Source organism: Brachyistius frenatus, unplaced genomic scaffold, assembly GCF_029030835.1.
Source record: "Brachyistius frenatus isolate BFR_SWC_R1_liver_20210118 unplaced genomic scaffold, ASM2903083v1 Contig_121, whole genome shotgun sequence".
In the NCBI taxonomy this organism is placed as follows: Eukaryota; Metazoa; Chordata; class Actinopteri; family Embiotocidae; genus Brachyistius; species Brachyistius frenatus.
The window spans coordinates 573,115-595,000 of record NW_027210720.1 but is presented as its reverse complement, the minus strand read 5'-3'; the positions used below and the strand labels follow the sequence as shown (position 1 = coordinate 595,000).

At 39.8% G+C, this 21,886-nt stretch overlaps 1 protein-coding gene across 2 annotated transcripts in view; it reads left to right on the top strand.

Moving 5' to 3' along the window:
• The window catches only part of LOC138629781 (homeobox protein PKNOX2-like), a 100,650-nt gene that overhangs the window by 63,976 nt on the left and 14,788 nt on the right, over positions 1-21,886 (top strand). The window contains exons 3-5 of one of the 2 annotated variants that reach the window (XM_069713711.1): positions 2,010-2,116; positions 5,773-5,909; positions 6,678-6,689. In XM_069713711.1, the coding sequence (XP_069569812.1) occupies positions 2,030-2,116; positions 5,773-5,909; positions 6,678-6,689 (236 nt within the window). In that variant the 5' untranslated portion in view covers positions 2,010-2,029. The remainder of the gene's footprint in view (positions 1-2,009; positions 2,117-5,772; positions 5,910-6,677; positions 6,690-21,886) is intronic. The other variant, XM_069713712.1, reaches the window with a different exon arrangement.

Here is a 21,886-nt window from a genome sequence, read left to right as displayed (position 1 = left end):
GTCATGCTCATATAGTGCTACACTGAATACATACACATTCATGCACAGCACACACAAGAACAGTATGATATGATACAACATGCAGCTTTGCAGCTAAAACCCCAAATTAGAAACCAAACCACCATTTTACATCAGAATGTTGGCAGCAGCGGAGGATTCAGATGCCACTCAGACGTAAAAGGGTCTCTGCCAGTTATCTTGTCTCTGACTTTTCCATTCAGAGACATTGGCAGGGTCTGGGTCTCAGTGGGTGATGAGCTCGGTGGCGGAGAACGTCTGTCATGTATTGTCCCGAATCAGGGGGGGGAGAGAAGAGATGGTCGCATCACTTCCTGTCTGGCTGCAGAAACCTAAAAAACGAGCTAGAAAGAGTCTTTTTATTTGAGGAGTACTGGGCTCAACACATACAGATGCTAGAGAGGAGGCTCTAAGGGGAGCCGGAGCAGGAGCTTGATAGTGCTGGATGCAGCACTGCTGTGTAATGCTGCTGTAAATGTGTTCACTCGTCAGAATTAAAAATGCAATCTCAGTCTCCTACTTAGTGTGTCTCATTGTCTCTCATGGTATACCTATACGTGATATTCCTTTTGTAGTATATCCGACATCCTTGCGTGGTGCTCTTGTGAAGCATATTATGTGATTATCATAGTTCTTTTTCATCAGGCCGTAACCTCACAGTCACATACTGCAAATCCTCAGCTTTAGCGGTCAGGCGGATTTACTGCACATTTTTATTTCCTGGGGCAGTAGCTCTTAACGGATGTTGCAAACAGTGCAGAGATTTTGCTCAGATGTTCCAGTTCCATTTCACTAGCTTATAATCAAGAGCTTTCCTGCAGGTCAATATCATTCAGTCCAAGTGCACCGGTCCATTGTAATTGCTGCCTGCCTTTCATGACCACACAAGGCTTTTTGTGGCATTATAAGGCATTTTTCCAATAACTCCAGTGGTTCGGTGTATCTCGCAGACATTTGGACTCCAAAGAAATGTTGATTTGATGGTCCGCATTGGCGTTTCTGTATCAATCGAATTATAGATCAGGGCTTCAGATTATGTTTGATATTGGTTGAAAACAGTAACATATGAGAAAAGGATCCAAGTTTACCCACATATTTCTCCAAACAGTCTTTTCTGTTCCTCCGCGGGTCACATTTACAGGCTGTATATGCACATAGGTTATGTGTAGCTTCAGGTTGGAGATCCAGCTGGGCCTACCTATAGTAAGCAGCAGTGGTCGGCGGTCTGTGTGTGTGTGTGTGTGTGTGTGTGTGTGTGTGTGTGTGTGTGTGTGTGTGTGTGTGTGTGTGTGTGTGTGTGTGTGTGTGTGTGTGTGTGTGTGTGTAATGTAATCCCGAACCAATTAGCTGCTTTAGTGGGGGTGGGGGTGATGGTTACTGCGGAGTTCCACAGGGTACGGCCCTCAGCCCGGTGGGGTCCCGGCCAATAGCAATTAGCCCACCAACAAGAGCCCTAATTAGCCCTCTTGATTGACCTGGTTACAGCGTAACAACAACACTAGCAGCTGACATATCGAGTCGACCAAGGTGATTCCACTATGATGCGTTGCTTTAAAGCCCCCTGTAATTAGTAAACAAGCATAGCTCTCTGTAATTGGTAAACAAGTAGCCAGGTTTGTTTGTGGTGTCATTATGAACCTGCTGCTATGTAAAGTATTTCTGTAAAGGACTCCATGATTGAGTTTGTGCTGCTTTGTTTTCTTTCTGCTTGGTAGCATTGTTACATCACTCAGTATTAATATATCATCCTGCCTGTTTCTGTCAGGAACACATACAGAGGCAGACTGAGAGGAGATAGAGCAAAGAAATGAATTAGTAGGTGGAGAAGGGAGAAGATGAGTGAGATGCTGTGTGAGAATCCCATCTCCTATTATTTAATCATAGCAGCACCTGGTGGCTGCTGCTGTAATAGAATTCACAATCACTGCTTGCACTGGATTTGTTCTTTACTTTATTATTATTTATTTTTTTATCTTCTGTGTCTTTCCCAGTCTCAATGTGAAGCTGTCCCATGATGCAACATGCGTCCCCAGCACCTGCAGTGACAATGATGGCCACCCAGAGCGTTCCTCCACCATCGTACCAGGAGAGCCAACAGGTTAGAGTCCCACCTTACACACTCAACATATGCTTATAAAGGAACAGTCACAGTGTGTGAAGCTGATCAAACAATAATAAGTCATTGTTTAGGGTCTGTAAACACAACATTAGGTTAAGTACAATTAAGTTACAATGATGTCACGATAGAAAATCTAAAAGTGAAAATGACTATTAACAATAACATGAAATGTTACCAAAGATTACAGTAAGTGATCACCACAAATACAAAGTCTATATAGGTACATTTATCATAATTCAACTGCTTATCATAGTTTTGCAGGTTTATTAAAATGAATTTTTTATGACTTTGAAGTACATATTATAATTAAGACATGAATGCAGGAGCGATGCAGAGTATATATCAAGGTGGGAGAATAAGAGGTCAAGTCCCAATCTGCTGTGTTCAGCACAACATGTGACGCTGCCCACAGGTCAGTGTAATGAATGTGCTGCAGCCTCGCTGCGGTTGGACCAGACTTCTTGTCTTCCGCCGCGGACCATCCAGCAGAGGTGAAGTAGAGCAGGTTCATCCGACCAGTGAACCCTCCTCCTTGTCCACACCACCTCTGTCTGCTCTCGCCCAGAGGATTAGTGCCAGGGGAGAGCTCCCGAGCTGCAGCCTGCGCGCTCGGCAAATGCAAATGAGAGCTAGTTAAGTGTGAAGAAGCTAATTTATTTCCCATTTGGAGCTGGGATTAAGACTTGAAGCTTCCTCACACCCCACCCCGACTCAAAAAAAAGAAGTGGGTGGGGGATGTTTGACTCATTTTCTCAAGAAGAATGAATGACAGAGAGGAAAGTGGGGTAAGGGATGAAGAAGGCGATGCGTCGTGTTTGTACAACATGTCACTGTCCTGCCCGGCCCACAGTACCAATACACCCAAAAAAAACATAAACACATCCTCCAGGGATTTCCATCAAAGGTCCGGTGGTCCTTCACAGTGAAACACTATGGTGTGGAAAGTACAGCAGTACGTAGATCAAAGTAAAAGTTTGACAGTTGCTGTTCAGCTTCTTATTACATATGAAATACAATCCATCTATGACCTGTGCGTGCGTTAACAGCTTCATCACGAGGCTTCTGACCCGTCAAGCCGCGATGACTAATTTTAGCTTCTTCCTCATTTGTAGTCTGACAGCATCAGATGCATGTTGCATGTTATTGCTTAGAATGGTGATTAAAAAATTACTTTGACGTCATGAACAGCTGCGTGCACATGACAAGAAGCAGAAGAGATCCATGCAGTAATTTTACATAATTGATAAACATGTTAATGGATGTCGGGGACCAGGTAACGGTGACTGAAGGGTTTAGTTGTCAGGTTTTTACCAGGCGACTTTAAAACACATTTATGTTTTTTTATGTTTATTTCAGTCAATTTTATTGTGATGTCATCTGTTAGTCTGTCTGTCTTCCACATACAGTGCATCCGGAAAGTATTCACAGCGCTTCACTTTTTCCACATTTTGTTATGTTACAGCCTTATTCCAAAATGGATTAAATTCATTTTTTTCCTCAAAATTCTACACACAATATCCCATCATGACAAAGTGAAAATAGTTTGTTTAAAATGTTTGCAAATCTATAAAAAATAAAGAATGAAAATATAACACGTACATAAATATTCACAGCCTTTGCTCAATACTTTGTTGAAGCACCTTTGGCAGAAATTACAGCCTCAAGTCTTTTTGAGTATGATGCTATAAGCTTGGCACCTATTCTTGGGCAGTTTCTCCCATTCTTCTTTGCAGGACCTCTCAAGCTCCATCAGGTTGGATGGGGAGCGTCGGTGCACAGACATTTTCAGATCTCTCCAGAGATGTTCAATCGGGTTCAAGTCTGGGCTCTGGCTGGGACACTCAAAGACATTCACAGAGTTGTCCCGAAGACACTCCTTTGTTATCTTGGCTGTGTGCTTCAGGTCGTTGTCCTGTTGGAAGATGAACCTTCGCCCCAGTCTGAGGTCCAGAGCGCTCTGGAGAAGGTTTTCATCAAGGATGTCTCTGTACATTGCTGCATTCATCTTTCCCTCCATCCTGACTAGTCTCCCAGTTCCTGCTGCTTAAAAACATCCCCACAGCATGATGCTGCCACCACCATGCTTCACCGTAGAGATGGTGTTGGCCAGGTGATGAGCGCTGCCTGGTTTCCTCCAAACATGACGCTCGGCATTCAGGCCAAAGAGTTCAATCTTTGTTTCATCAGACCAGAGAATTTAGTTTCTCCTGGTCTGACAGTCCTTCAGGTGCCTTTTGGTAAACTCCAGGTGGGCTGTCATGAGCCTTTTACTGAGGAGTGTCTTCCATCTGGCCACTCTACCATACAGGTCTACTTGGTGGAGTGCTGCAGAGATGGTTGTCCTTCTGGAAGGTTCTCCTCTCTTCACAGAGCAACGTTGGAGCTCTGTCAGAGTGACCATCAGGTTCTTGGTCACCTCCCTGACTGAGGCCCTTCTCCCCCGATCGCTCAGTTTGGCCGGGCGGCCGACTCTAGGAAGAGTCCTGGTGGTTCAAACTTCTTCCATTTACAGATGATGGAGGCCACTGTGCTCATTGGGACCTTCAATGCTGCAGAAATGTTTCTGTACCCTTCCCCAGATCTGTGCCTCCATACAATCCTGTCTCGGAGGTCTACAGACAATTCTTTGGACTTCATGTCTTGGTTTGTGCTCTGACATGTCAACTTATATAGACGGTGTGTGTCTTTCCAAATCATGTCCAATCAACTGAATTTACCAGGTGGACTCCAATCAAGTTGTAGAAACATCTGAAGGATGATCAGTGGAAACAGGATGCACCTGAGCTCAATTTTGAGTGTCATGGCAAAGGCTGTGAATACTTATGTACATGTGATTTTTGTTTTGTTTTTGATTTTTAATAGATTTGCAAAAATTTCAAAAAAATGTATTTCACATTGTCATTATGGGGTATTGTGTGTAGAATTTTGAGGGAAAAAAAATGAATTTAATCCATTTTGGAATAAGGCTGTAATATAACAAAATGTGGGAAAAGTGAAGCGCTGTGAATACTTTCCGGATGCACTGTAGATCCGAACTGAAATATGAAAACAGCCAGGGGAGCCAGACTTTTCCTCTTTCCTCCTAACCTTTGTGCTTTTCAGTGACATGTCCCAACTTCTAATACATGAATTGCTATTACATTTAGATACACATAGTCACCGTCCCCAAATGATCAACGAAATTAAACTTTGACCTCTCATCTAGCGCCATCATCAGGTCTAAATTTGACTTTCCATACTCAGATTTATGTGAAATTACCTACGAAACCAACGTCATTCCCATCAGCATGTTGAGGTAGATGCACGGACCGTTTAATAAGATTTGATGTAGCTTCCGACCAAAATCCGAACTTGGTGCTTCAGAACCAGTGGGTGACATCCCAGTTGGTTACTGCTTGGTAATTAGCAAATGTTAGCATGCTAAAATGGTAAACTAAGAGGGTAACCATTACACCTGCTAAGCAGCATTTAGGTCAAAGCTTTAGTGTAACTAAGTTCAGCATCAATGAGTTTCTTGCAGGGCTGAAGACTTGTACTCATCTCTGTTACTGGAAAGGAACCAACATATCTATTTCAAACATGAATGCTTTAATATAATCTTACAAGTAATATCATGGTATTTTTTGTGTCCCCAGATGACGGGCACCAATCAGCAGAACACCAAGACCCCACAGGTCCATATCCCAGCAGCCTCTGCAACAGGAAATACCCCTGTCAGTGTGACCCTTGACCCCCAGGCCCAGCTTGAGTCTGACAAGAGGGCCGTTTACAGGTTGGTTTGAGGTCTTTGTTCTAATATGCAACAATCTTGAGTGAATGTTAAAGCATGTTTTAGCATACTTATCACCAGCGGTGATGCAGCACTTTGTTTTTCAACTGTTAAAACTTTTCAAACAGCCATATTAAAAAAACAAAAACAACAAAAAAAAAACTGTTGAATTTCCTTCACTTGTGCTTCAAAAATCAAATTTTTCTCCAGCCCCATGCTGGCTTCAAGAAATTGCATTAAATTGACCTGATTTGCTCCTCACTGATGAAGGCCACAGGCACTACTGTTGTTTTTAATATGTTCTCTTAAACTAGCCATGACATAAAAGCTTTTGAAATCACACTTGAAGGGTGCTTCTTTCAATTTTCACTCCATGTCATTCATAAACCAAAGAGCACCTTCAGTAAATGCTTTCAGTCATCAAAGGCGGCTCGGTTTCCTCCTCTTTGAATTGACTAAATAAGTATTTAATACAGCAGCAATTCTGTATATTGGGATTGGCTCTAGCCTCTTATGATTATTATTCTGAACCAATGAAGGAATGAATCCCTGTCGTTGTTTTGAGTTATAAAAACCAAAGAGGACTAAAAGAAACCGAAAAGGGCACACAAATAAAAAAAAAAAAAAACATCTTTAAACTACTCAAGATTTAAATGCTGTCAGAAATGATGTATACGTTTAATTGGGGAAGCAGAATCATTTTGTGTGAGGTTTTAGGATGATCCAGACTAAAATTGTAAAACATAATTTATTTCTCTTTCATGCCAACAGTCATTTTCAAAGGTAAGCATCACTCTTTAGATAGTAGAGAGCATTTTGTGGAAACTACTAGTTTGCAAATAGATGTTGGTTTTGGTAACGTCTCCACACAGAAATGAACCACACTGACTAACTGACAAACAACATTTATCATTGTTGTTATGTAATTTTCAGGTCCTGTGTTTTACAGCAAATTTTCTTAAAGTTGTACACATAATTTTCAAAAAAGTTTCTGTTATTTAGCTGAACTTATTTGGATATTTGCAAAAAAGTCTTATACAGTTTAGTGCAGTAATTATTTTCCTGCTTAATCTGGATTATTCCTGATTTTGCAGTACAACGGTAAATATTCATTTAACTGACATGAACTGACTGCACATTGCATTCTTACCTTTTCAGCTTCAGTGGAAATTCTTTAGTTTGTAGTTTCAAATGATCTGATCATCAACAAATCAAACTCAAATCTCACACAAATTTCTCTCACTCAACACTTACATTACTAACATTTTTCTTCCAAATTTGTATAATCATTACCTGGTAAATAAAGGGATTTAATGTCACTCATTAATTAGTATTTTTTTGTTTTTTTGGAACCCCCCACTGATATTCATGTCAGTTTTATAACTATTTTTTTATTTATGTAATTTAAAATTTACAAGATTTGTGGGTGCTCCATTTCACAAATATTTCTAAATATTATTTGGCATCTTTCCTCTTTCTTTGATAGCTGCAGTGGTGATAGAAAGGAAGTGTAGCCAGAGATTGGGCAGTTGTGTGCATGTGCAAACAGCTACTGTATGTGCACCTGAACTGTTAAGCTACTGTGGCACCTGCCTTTTTCTTGTTATAATTACCAACTTCTGTCTGCTTTGTTGGAAATATCCTCAAAATTTAACCAGTAAATTCCCGCTCCAGTTAAAACAATAGAAAAGATTATATAGGAATTCTGTCAAATATTTTTTTTTGATGCAAACGCAGTTTTGTTAATTCAACTTAAAATGTCACATTTTTATTTTCAGACCACATTAGGACTAATGAACACGAATTTGTCTCACCTAAACAATTTGTCTTGAAATGAGTTGAATAATTAATCTGACAGTTCTCTAATCATATAATTCAGGCAACAAGCAAAATATTAACACCATATATACCAGGCTGCATTGTTAGAGTTAAAATCGCAAATTACTTTTCTTTTTGTAGTTTGAAGAAAACATTGTTGTTTCTTTTCAGAACAATTCTACAAGTAACTATAACAAAATAATTTAGTTTCTACCTCCGACTTCTGTCCCGGAGAGAAGCTGGCAGCTTGTCCGCATACAGAGAAAATGTAAAAGGAAATCAAGCAGACCAACAAATGGTACGGAAGGTGAACATACTTAAAATGATAAAAAAAAAAAAAAAAAAAATAGTCAATGTTTATGTCGTGTTTATTGATTAAACCTTTATCTATTTATTTGATTTCTGTTTTGTTTGGAGAAAACAAGTAAACAACATTATCGGTATAATTATTCTAGTTAATTGAGTAATTGTTAATGCATGTTACTAGGAAACTTCACCGTACATCACGTACATCCGCGGCAGTAGGCACATTGACAGGTTTATGTATTTTTACCAGAACAGGAGATACCATCATTATTTGTTTGTTTGCTTGCTGAACTGGTAAAATAATGCTTGCCTGGACAATGACAATTTTTTTCTTGTAAAAGACTCTTTCGTTGGTTTCTCATCATTTGAATTTGAGTTTTTATTTATTTATTTATTTTTTAATATAGTTCAGTCATCACCACAATATAGACCTACTCTGTAGGAAATAAACTGAAGAAAAAAACAAGACCCATAAAATAAAATGTCACCAGATAACTCCATCTAAACCATCCCTGTAATTCAGAGGTCATTTTTAAAATAATCTTTTTTTTTAATCTCCAAAACGTTCAGTGCATCTCCTGTAATGTGTTACACAGTGGTTAGTCTGAATAATTGTACCAAATTTTATTTAGCTATTAATTAACAGTAACTCCTGATTTAAAAGATTGTGAAATGTTGTCTGATTGTTAACTATAGACAATGTTTTTCCTTTTTTCCTACTTTGTCAGCCTTATTTTAGGATGTTTACAAATCACCCTACAGAATTTTGCTCAAAATCTCTTGCATTTTATTTAGTGTGTAGAAGCCCTTGAAGGCACCACTTTATTAGGTGTAGAAAATAAGAAAGAAAATCACTACTGGAAATCCAAAACACCAGTAGAAAACTTGAAAAAAAAAACACACCTCCCTCCTCCCTCAGCTCATCACTAGAATATTAATGCACCCTTATAATGAGCTTGTATTATCTATTTATGAAGTAAATTATTCAAAAAATACAGACATTTTTAATCGAGCCCGGCGATCTCCTGATACAGGCAGAACACCAACATCTTGATTTGTTGAGTTAAATGAGATGGAGGCTGCCCTGCTCGGCCTGGCGCAGCCCGTCCTGCACCGGCGACACTGCAGACTGTGTCAGGCCGTCTGTCCCGGCTCCTCCGGTCCCACCCGCGGGTATCCGCTGCTGCTGTCTGAGGAGGTGCGAGCCCCCACACTCAGACCTGAGGCGAGTCACTGTAAAGTCTTTAGCGGTCCCTCTGAGATACAGGGCTGCCTTTGATGTGAGCAGCCATGTTTGGAGCTGCTGCGGGTGGTGGTGATGGTGGAGGAGTCAGCCCCTTTTCCTCTCCACTCGGGGCTTTCCTCCTCTTCTTCTCTTCTTCTCCACAACACACACACAGGAGAAACTTAGACTGGCAACAAAACAGAACAACAATATGTGTAGCTCTGACATATAGACCTTGTTATTTTTAAGTTTATTTAAATGTGGTCTCATCTTTCCAGCTCTCTTGTTGTGTTCTACAGAGAATTCATTAATGCTAATAATGCTAATGTACTTGGTAAGACCTGGGATCTGTGTATCCATTCTTAGGCATGTTAATTAATGTAAAACAGTTTTTAACATGCACAGTAAGAGTAGAAGGTGCACAGCCATACACATGTGAATGACTCACGAGTTGTATTGCCTAAGTTGCACTGACTGACTAGATTAGAGAAATAGTGCATGTCTTGGGAAAAGCTAATTTACTCACTGAGCGTGAGGTATGTCACCCTAATGCCTCAGTGTTTAGTGTGGAGATGGAGTCAAAGCATGGTTAGCTTAGCTTAGCACAAAGACTGAAAGCAGGGGAAAACATCGAACCTTTCTCTGGCCAGAGACGGCTGAAATACATCAAAATCTGACTAGTTAACATGTTTCTTATTAGTGTACACAAAAGTATGAAAATAACGTACAGCAGTGGCAAATAGCAGCCTGCTTGTGGTATTGGCCTTGCTTTCTGGTTGCATCAAAACCTTTGCCTGCTTTTTTTTTAAATAAACTGAAATTGTAGTACTATAAAAACGCACCACTTGTGAATCCCAATAAACACGATCTTGCATTGTCTTTACAAATATTATTCTCTCAACTACGACAATCTGTAATATTAAACTTTTATTCATACTATAATTACAATATTTATGTCAATCATTGCTCAAATGTGAAACGAGGCATTTCAATTCCAGCTTTTGTGTCTCACAAACACAAATGGGAGATAGTCCATCAGATATACCGTATGCTATGTGGTGAACACATCATTTATTTAAAGGAACAATTATAGCAGCCGTAATTTAGTTGAACCATAAATTAAGCAGCTTTTTACTGTTTATGGACATCAATTAAATCTCTCAACCTGATATAACCTAATACACCAAAAACTGCACAGGTGAAACTGACAGCTGCGGTCAGATCCTGTCTTAAAACGTATTTTATTAAATTAATTGAAATAATACTCAAACCAAAATACTGCATCTCTGCCACGTAACACCACGTTGGCCTCAGCCGAACTGTGCAGGAAAGAAATGACCCATGGTTGGACTTAATTGCAAACCCCTGACGTCTTTGGGAAAAAGTCAACACCAAATTGCTCTTAACATTCATTTCAGTACTTTGTGTGGTAGCTTGCAGCATTGGTCTGTTTGTGTGTATATGTGTGTGTGTGTGTGTGTGTGTGTGTGTGTGTGTGTGTGTGTGTGTGTGTGTGTGTGTGTGTGTGTGTGTGTGTGTGTGTGTGTGTGTGTGTGTGTGTGTGTGTGTGTGTGTGTGAATTAAAGGCAAATTGCAAAGTGCTCTGGATAAAAGTGTTCATAAATGTTCATTCCATTAACCCTTGGTGAATATCCACCAGGTTAATTATTAGTGTAAAAGTGTATTTTCCTTTTTTAAATCTATACAGAGCTCACCGAGGCCAACGGTGTCCTGATGCTAGCTCTGTGTTTACCACACGTACATGAAATGAATATCTATCTTCTTATATCACTCACATATAAGTATATGTATAGTAAAATGTTAAACTATTCCTTACATACGTTCTTCAGTGGTAAACAAACACGATGCCAAAAAGATACACTCTGAGCACTTTATGAGGAACACCTGCGCGATCTGGTGCAATCCAATACAACAGTTCTGCTATAAATTCCACTTTTATTGAGCTTCTACATTTTCAGTTTTCCTAAGGATGGCCACCATATCGTGGTTTGAATGTGTCAGTGATCTTGGGAGGTGTGATGTTGAGGGTATCATCCCCATGGCCAACTGGTCCCAGGGGAGAGGCCAGACTAACAGCGGTTCAACATTTTATTCACATTTTCCCCATTATTGAATTGAGTGGACAGCATAATAGGAGAATGCAGAGTACACAATTAATCATAAACATGAAGTCATATTATTAACATTCTGACAAAAAGTGAAAATGCCACCCAGTATCCCTGTATCACCGCCCCTCTAGTGGACTGGCGGGTGTGTTACACGCTTTTCCGTGATACTGAATAGAAACTCTGGCAGGTCAGTGCTGCACTTTCACAAAGTTCGGTGGCTTGAAAGAGACACATCGAAACTTAAAATCCAAGCGGCAGAGATGTTCAGACTCTAATGGGCACTAAAACAAAAAGGATTCTACAGCATCGTTTGTGATACCTTGCCGACAAAACAACATAACACAACAACAACAACAACATATTTCAACCTTTACACCTGGACTGATGAAGTGCAGTAAGTGATCTTTTAGAAAATAGCAGGGTCTAAATGATTAAGTTTTAGAGACAAAGGCGTGATGATTTACATAACACATTATTAGCACTGGGGTACAGATTAAAATGAGATCTTGAAGTAACCTACCAGTTAAGTAGTGCTGTGAAGAATATGCCTGTTAACGTGTATGACTATCCGTTAAGCTGTTGTTATTAACAGTGTGAAGGGATTCACCAGCAGGTGCTTTTAGCTGTAACTCGTAAGTGAAGTCCTGGTCGTTCAGTATTCTCAGAACTTTCCAGTGATTTTTGCCCATGCAAGAAGCTAAATGCACCTTGTTACCTTGTTATAAATACAATTAAATTTGATTTCACTTCCATCTCCCACAGTGACACAAATTATGCAAAAAGACACAAATAGCACTCTAATTCTGGTAGAAGCCTGATCCGCCGCTGCTCCTGCCTGTTCATATGGGGGCTGTCGACTTTGAAAAGAGGAAAGCATTGAGAATCAGCATCTCTGCCATTTTTCTTTAATTATTTTTGCAGGAAGACTGTGTTGGCTTTAATGTTTCTTTTCACTAATTGCTGGAATGACAACTTTATGAGGAGATGTGCGGTTCCTTTTCTCCCTTTCTCTGTCTCTCTGCCTACTTTGTTATTAGCAGCAGAGTAAATGTGTGATAGGGTAATTAGCCTAATGAGATGTGGCATTTACTATAAAGATCTCTCTGGATTCTCTGCATCTTATTAAAAAGCAGGCGAGGCTTTTGTTTTTCAGGTTGCAGATGTAGTGTTTGCGGCTGATGGAGGATGATTCGGCTCACAGATAGAAGCATGCGCTTAATTGAAAGAGACATCATAATAGTCCTCTGTGTTTGAAATGTCCTTGTGATTCTCAGAAACGAGTCGCGGAGAAGAGCTGTGTTTACCAGAACAAACTGTTTTAAGGTGACACTTTTATGAGTTTGCTCGACTTAACAGCTCGCTTCCATTACATGTAGAGAACTGACAGTAGGGAATCGATGATTAACAGGAAGGCAAGTGTGCTCTCAGAAGTGTTTACAGGCTGTATCATACATCTGTTGTATACAGGAACACATTTGCTACATTCCTTAATCTTTACACATTATTATAGTAAGAAATAGTGTAGAATAAAATAATAAGAACCAGTTCATCAAACATATTGAACTATGCTTCGCTCACAAAGCGTTTCTTCACGATACGTAACATTTTATTTGCAAAAGGAAGTGAGAGAAAAAAAAGAGTAAAACTGGATTTAATGTGTGTTTTGACAGTGGTGGATCCTTTTTACAACGATGCCAGCGTTGCAGTGCAGAGCCCTGTATGGTGCATATTACCATTCACTTCCCTCCATAGTGGGTCTTTGCTGAAAGCCCCTCTCATGCTGGTCATCCTGGGTATTTTGCATTGAGACCGGATTTAAGATGTTGTGTGTGTATTCATGGGAAGGTTTGCATGCAGTCAAGCCAAAGTTACAGGAATTTATCGAGCCTCGGGTGTGTTCATGCTTGTATATGCATCTGTTGTTAATGGCATAAAAGAAGTGAAGATTTGAAGACCTCTCATGTTGTACACAACAGGAGGGAGCACTTTCAATTTGAGATGTCCAAGAATGGCGTTCACCACATTTTGTGCTCGCCTGTGTGTTTGTGTGCCTCTATAATGCACCATAAAGTCTGTTTATCCTCACTGCCACAATGCACCAATGCATTCTCCACCACTGTGCTGCTCTTCCAGCGGCGCAGAGCCTCGTGCCGTCTGACAGGCTTAAAACAGGCCTTGCCTCCTCCATTTATCAGGTCAGCATGTGTTGGTGCTCGGCCGCTTCTGAATGCAGGAAACTGTGTCAAAGCTCAAGTGGTTTTATTGGCTGTTTTTTTTTCAGATACTCCTTTTTATGAGTTTCCTCACCGCTTGACTTTAGATGAGAAAGGAAGTCCAAAGTTTATTTCTTTTTTTTTACTTGGTCAATTTAGTAATGCGTGTTATCTTTTTTTTGGCACAAGAGTGGCCGACACCGGAGGACACATTTTGTAATTTACATCTGTTGAGCAATACAACAACAACAACAACAACAACAACAGTCATGTAGTCGGACAAACAGTCAGATGCAGAATATCTGCACGTTTTTATGACTTTTTTTTTAACAACATCCTTCTCTGATTGGTTAATGCAAGGGTGTTGTTTCTGCTGAGGATACAGGGAGCATCCCCACCTCTTACCCCCACCCCATAATGTACATAGTGTGCTTCTCAGGCAACATAAAGACAAGCTTATTGATGAAACTTGTTGAAGCTGCATACAGCCTCAAATGCAAAACTGCAGACATGAGTCAACGCTGAAAATAACAATTATATATATTTAGACTTGACAATATCCTAAAAAGACATAAGAAATGAGCATCTGTCAAAAACGATAGATAGATAGATAGATAGATAGATAGATAGATAGATAGATAGATAGATAGATAGATAGATAGATAGATAGATAGATAGATAGATAGATAGATAGATAGATAGATAGATAGATAGATAGATAGATAGATAGATAGATAGATAGATAGATAGATAGATAGATAGATAGATAGATAGATAGATAGACAGACAGACAGACAGACAGACAGACAGACAGACAGACAGACAGACAGACAGACAGACAGACAGACAGACAGACAGACAGACAGACAGACAGACAGACAGACAGACAGACAGACAGACAGACAGACAGACAGACAGACAGACAGACAGACAGACAGACAGACAGACAGATAGATAGATAGATAGATAGATAGATAGATAGATAGATAGATAGATAGATAGATAGATAGATAGATAGATAGATAGATAGATAGATAGATAGATAGATAGATAGATAGATAGATAGATAGGCTGTCTTCACATAGCTTATATAATACAGGTTATAATGATTGGAGGGATGTTGTACAGACCAAAGCCTGGATGGAGATTTTTGGTTCAGGAGCGCTGACAGAAACAAAACTCCGAGTGAAATTCAGGACCAGACATGAGAATGAAAAGGCAAGTTTGAAAAGTGGAGAAAAGGGAGACAGGATTTATTCAGATAGTGCCGGGGGTTCTTTGTATGTGTGTGTGTGTGTGTGCACCCTTACCCCCCACACACACTCCTCTAAAACAGGGTGTGCTTCAGACATGTAGCCTGGGGAAACGGGGGCCTTGTCAGGAGCAAACTCAGCAGGACTCTACCACAAACTGGCTTCTAATATATGGGGGTGCAGCAGGCCTGATTAGACTGGCAAACAGTGGGGAGCAGCGCGAGTGAGGGAGAGACCTCCATCTCTCTCTCCAACTCCCACACATTCACATAAACACATACCTTCAAACCCCACCCCCACCTCTTTCTGCACCCCCTCGGTGGCCTGCCAGAGTATTGTGAAAGCAGGCAACATGAATTGTTCCTTAGATGACGACGCTGCTTTGATTTGAACTTGTTTTCATACACTGCTCTACATCTGCAGGTTTAATGTTTTTCATTGTCGGTAGAAAACCTGGTTACTCCAATTCTAGTGATAAAACTCAAATTTAAAGAATAACTCCAGCTGAGATTGAAAGTTCATTCTGGATCCTTGGAAGACATCCGACCTCTCACTGCAGCTGTCCTGGAGCTTTCCAATATACCACACAATCCTCTCGCTCTCTTTCCCCACATGATTAATTCAGTTAAAGAGCAACTGCATTGGCAGTGGCATCATTTACGTTAGAAATTCCCAACCAGGGAAGTCTTGACCGAATACTAAATGTACTGTAATGGATAAACAGTTGAAATAAAGAGTCAGTTATGGTTAAAACAGATTACAGCAAAGGTATATACAAGTGATCGTAGCTTCTGGGTCTGAAAAGTGAGGCCAAGGTGGAAGTGCTATGAAGTGCAATACCACTAGTCAGTAGGTGCCGGCTCAAAAACAAGTCAATAAATGCTTTTCTACAAGTCATAGTGGTTTCATTTGCTAAAATTATTCCTTATTAGATTTCTGATTGTCCATCTGAAAATAATCCCATCATTAATTAGATATTAGGCCTCAAACAGCAGTATGTTTGGGAGAATGATTAGCTTGTCCAAATATGGTCACTCTGGCTGCAAAATAGCAAGATGGCGACTAAAATGTGACACTCTCAGCTCCAAGTCAGCAGTTCACAAACCAATGAGTGACAAATGTTGCCAGTAGTTGATGAATGTTAAGTTAAAATTGAAGACAAATGTTTTAGATAGTAAACTAAAAGGTATGGATAGACAGGTAAAACAATTAGTTAAAAGTAATAGATAAATAGTGAAATGTCATGGAAAGAGTGACGTATGAATTAAACTGATATATTAATAGCTACCACTCCAAGCGGTGGCAACACAACTCCAACCTGTACCAATTGACCCACATTATTACAGAACAGAATACAAAAAATATGATACCAATATATCAACTTTCATTTAGTTAATATTGTTAAATAACATCCAGTTAAAATGAATTAAATTTATTGAACGTGAGAAGTATTGTTGATGAAAGGACACTGAAGCTCATCACACAGGCTGTGAGGGTGCGGCAGACAACAAAAAAAAACATTGGGAGTGTTTGAACTGTTTTCCACTTAAGGACATGTCAGGTTTTGCCTTTTTGAAGTGTCGTGTTATCTATTCACACATCAGAAATCAAATGGCACCTGATTTCCCTCCTCAGACTCACCGGTCATAAAGCAGATGCCACTAGTGCTGCAAAGTCCCTCACCTTCATGTTTAAGTCATCACGTTCCCCGCTGGCCTCTGATTCTCCATTTTGGGCTTTTTGTTGGTGACCCAGCACGGTGCAGCGCTGGAGGGTGGAGGGACCGTGCTGACTCCACTCACTGGCCATCCTGTAAATCGCTCTTTTATGGCCTTTGTAATGATCCCCCAGCCGGCAATATCCACTTCGTCGCACTGCAGATAGAACCTGACGCTTCTGGCTGTCGGCATGGGGGTGCACAGGATGGTTGGAGGAGGTAGTGGAAGACTGGAAAACACACATTGCATGAACATGCACTCACATACACACAAGCAGACACATGCGGCTATGTTCACGTTCATAAAAATGCATGCCTTTTCACACCCCATCTACCTTAATCCCGACTTCCTGTGTAAAGGTCATAGAAAGCACCAAAGGGTGGTGTTTTTACCTCGCTCCGAGATGGTGAGATCCAACTGTGCACATGGCAGCCTATGTCATCAAGGATAGACATTTCCTCATGCAAACACTGATTGCCTTGATAGCTTTAGCCTTTACTTCATTTATTCAAAATCTGCCCGTTAACTGGAGAGAATTGGTGACAAAAGTAAGTTTATAATTCCTATAGAGCACCAAAGCTAATTTCAAAACCCTCACATTATCTTAAACATGTCCGGTGAACACCTACAGTTCTGTCAAATGTTCTAAGCTTAGCTTTTAAGACAGGAGAGAATGTGATTAGGGATGTAGCTTTGTCTCACTCAAACACACCAACGTGACAGAAATGATTTCATTTTCCCAGTCTAACTGCAAAATGGCAAACTATGTCTTTTTTGTTTTAAATAATCTTTTCGTGAAATGTTAAAAAATCAATACAGATGTATTAAATTCAGATGAATCCAAGCTTTTACAAAGCTGCTTTTGTCTAAATACAATATTCACCATGTACATGAACAACTTTTCAGCTCAACAACGTCTGTTGCATAAATTCTGTTTCAATTTAATGGACTTTACTGTTTCTGAATGTTAATTAGAGTCAGTGTCATTAAACAAGGAATACTTTATTGTTTCTGTTTTAGAAAAGCAGCAGCAGATAAATGAGATGACCCAGTCTGTAGATGTATTGTTAGCTGTAAAAGGTAGAAAAAAATTATAATTTACTGTCTTTTAGGGATTTTTGGTCAATCACTTAAAACATAAACTCAGCGAGCAGGTTATTAGAAATATCAGACTGGCTGGGAATTGTATTGTTTTATACAAAAATATATGCTCATTTTGAATCTAATGCCAGCAACACGTCTCAAAAAGTTGTAACAGCGGCAACACAAGACTGGAAAAGTTGCATAACGGTAAAAAGAAAACACCTAGTCAAACATCTCACAACTAATTCAGTTAATTGGCAACAGATCAGTCACATTGGGTCATAAAAAGAACATCAGAAGGAAAGTCTCTCAGCAGAGAAGATGAGGAGAGGTTCATCACTCTGTGAAAGAGTGAAACAATTTAAAAATAGCGTTCCTCAACGTAAAATTGCAAATAATTTGGGGATTGCATCATCTATAGTCCTAAAATCATTAAAAGATTAAGAGAATCCGGAGAAAGGTTGAAAACCAATATTGGATGGTGGTGATCTTCGGGCCCTCAGGCAGCACTGCATTAAAAACAGACACAATTCTGTAGTGGAAATCACTGCCTCGGCTAAGACACACTTCCGAAAACCATCGTCTGTGACACAGTTCATTACTGCATCCACAAATGCTGTTAAAACTCTACCATGCAAAGAAGAAACCAAAAACGCCGCTGCCCTCTCTGGGCCCGAGGTCATTTAAGATGGACTGAGGGGAACTGAAAACTGCTGTTGAAGTTATGTTGTCGAAACAAGAAACATTTTCTTATTGTAACACAATGAATATATAGAGCTGATGAAACTTCCATATGTTGTTAAAAAAAAAAACAAACATATAAAGCTTTTACATTTTTGTTTTTTGTTGGCATTGTCAGAAAGGTAATTATTCTATTTGATCTATTTATTATTCAGGACATAGCTGGTGGTTGAGGCATTGGGTTGCACTACATTTCACAGTGTTCCTGCACACATCACTTGTATGTTAATGAATAATGACAACGTTTGATTATCTTTAAAGGGTTGTGTGAGGCAACAGCTTGAGGCACAGTGTTTTCTTGTCTTGAACACATAAGATATTCAGCTGTCATCTGGTTAGCACCTTTAATTGATGTACTTGCTTTGTTTTTAGCTTGGCTACTGTCTGTGTAGTCTGTGTATTTACCAGCCAGTAAAGGTGTTATGTACTCTTGAGCTCTATTCACAATGCCCCTGGGTCTCCGGGCCCCGCAGTGCTACAGACATCCTTGACAGTAGATGTCTTTGAATAGATGTGCTAGTTAGTTTGTGTATGCACTGCTGCCCCTGCATGATGTTTATAAAGCAAATCAACTTGTCTCAAGAGTCAAGCAAAATGTAATTTTGTTGACTGTGATGTCATATTATTTCTTATTTATAGGTATTAACACTAATATAAAAAAAATAGGAGGTTAAATAATCTCAGTCCAATTGGCAGACTCAATCACTTTGTGCAACGAAAATAATGTGAGAGTAAATAACTTAAGACACCATCTGCAGTGTTGAGAGTCACCCTGTTTGCTCTCAGTTATAGTCCCTCTCTTCCTCATCCCCAGCCGCATTCTTCTCCACTCCACCACAAGCTGATATTAAAAAGACAAGGCAGAGGCTCTCCATTCTGCACGTGACCCTCCTGCTTAGTATTCCTGCCACGTCTGGCTGAGGGAGCGGCATTAAATTGGGATCAGGCAGATTAGAGTATAATATAGACGACTATTAAGGGCTGCAAATGAGAGCCATGGGTTAGAGCCTGAGCAGGGGCCCATCCTGCATCCACGCTAGTGCAGTCCCCTGCAGTATGCATTCACCACACACATGCATATATTCACAACAATAACACTGTGTGAAATAAAGGTGAGAAACATATCTCTGGTTGATGATCATCATTAAGTAAACAATACAAAATCAGTCAGACCCTCAGAACAAACAGACTATTCAATAAACATGTGTTTTATTCAGTTTATTAAACCTTTGTACCACACTGATTGGTCAAGATTCATAGTGACACCCACTTTCATTCACATATTCACACCAGGAAGTGAAGGTGTGCAAGTGGACAAAAGCTGCATGGGTGTTCCTGTGTAGAAACATCAAATCAAGTCTGTTTTAAACCCGTGTCAAACAAAGACAAAAAGCAGTGGCTGCATTAAAACCTGAGTTTAGACCAGACCTGCCTTTTGGATATCTTACCTGATCATAACAATTATTATACCAAGGGTTCAATGTGATAAACAGTATTGAAAATTCATGAGAACCAGAAAACAGAAGTAAAAAAAAAAAAGAAAAAGAAATGTGAGTCACCACTGACCTATGGTTAGCTAGATCTATAGCAAAAGCTCATTTAATCACTTGTAGCGGTTTCCTCAAAATAAAAAGCTATTTTTTTTTATCACGTTATAACACAGTAGTTAAATAAACCAGTGCTAACAGACCTAGCTAGCAGAGCAGCAATAACTGCTATGTAACCCTTGACTTGGTATAATTCACATAATTTGATTTGGTTAATTTACTTTCACTTTTTTTTCCAACCTGTATTTCATTACAAACTAATTCACTGAACTAGTTTTTATTAGTTCATATGTACAAGAGAACTGAGGACATTTGATTTGCTGATGCTGTTTTCTGATTTTGCTTGTAAATGGTCTGCACTTGTATACCTTACTTTGCCATATTTTCCTCCCAAATACACATTAACACACACACACACACACACACACACACACACACACACACACACACACACACACACACACACACACACACACACACACACACACACACACACACACACACACACACCAGTGGCAACAGAGCTGCCATGCAAGGTGCTCACCTGCCCCTGGGAGCAACTTGGGGTTCAGTGTCTTGCCCAAGGGTACTTCAGCATGTTGAAATGTCCTATGGAGCATACAGTATCTAAATGTTCTATCTATGTTTCATATAGGGTCTGTGACGTAGACCTTTTTCACGTTGGATTTTTTTGACACAGCAGGAAAAGCAGAGCTGGAATGAATACCATTAATGATGGCTCGGTTCCAATAAAGTGTCCCAGTGAGCCCTGACAGAAGCAGCACCATGGAAGGACGTCCCTTAAGTGGAATGCCCGCCAACATTAATGCACCAGTGCTTTTCTCTGTATGACATCTCTGACTCTGCTTCAGTTCGTTTGGTCTGAACCAAGGAAAAAGAAAATCTTCACACTGTTTTTTGTTTGTTTGTTTTTGTTTTTTTCAAATAAACCACGAGCTGTGAACATGAAGTCCTACCGACTGACAAACACTGAGCCAAGTGGGGAAATTGAATTCTGTTGCACAAGTAACCAAATATAAAAACTGACAGAGGGAGACTTCAGTTACTTCTGTATAAAATGATCTGACGGAGACAAAAAGCAAAAAAGGTGTAGCAGTGTAGTTAGTTTTTGAATTGAAGCTAAAATCGTATGTTTACTTTCAGACAATTCTGCAGAGAATCTGCTTTGTAGTCACACCACAAAACAGGAGAGCCTCGGCCCACATGAGAGACGACTATGCCCTCTCTTTGTAGGTAGTCACAGTCTGACAGTTTCGTCTGGATCAGAGTCGGATCGACAGCCTTAACACTGGCAGAAACAAACCGGAGCAAACAGGCAAATGCACTGTTCATTAGATCAAACCAACAAGGTCAGGCTAAGAGTTCTTTTAAGATGATACATGCCTGCTAGACTGCATTTGTTTTACCAAGATTGCATCATTCTTCTACAAACAGAAACTTGTGCAATTAAAATAATTTAAAAAATAATTAAAAAAAACACAAAAACAGGGTTTTAACGGAGAGATCGGCCTACTTGAGAGCTGTCCAAGAGATTAGGAGATGCCAGACCCCTGAATGTGCCTTTAGCTCCAAGAAGTATTTGCATGCCTGTGTTACATTTGTTTGCTGTTTTGAAAGGTAAAATCCTCATCATTAAATCTGGCTTCATCCCTTGAAAAAGCCTTCATGTAAGTCGTTTTTGGGTTTATTGTGTCCTTATCTCCTCATCATAATCCATTTACAGAGACATACTTTGAGTTCCCTCGGGGTTTTCCTGGAGTTTTTTTGAGTCAAAGGTAACACAAAGTGTATAAGTGTAGCAAAGAGATCACCACTTTGAAACACAGCTTTTTGGAAAACATATATTCATGAGTTCCTGGACTTTTTCTTGTCAGTCAGTATCCTGTTCAGGTTGTTCTCAGATTTGATTGCTCTGCAGTTCTCTGT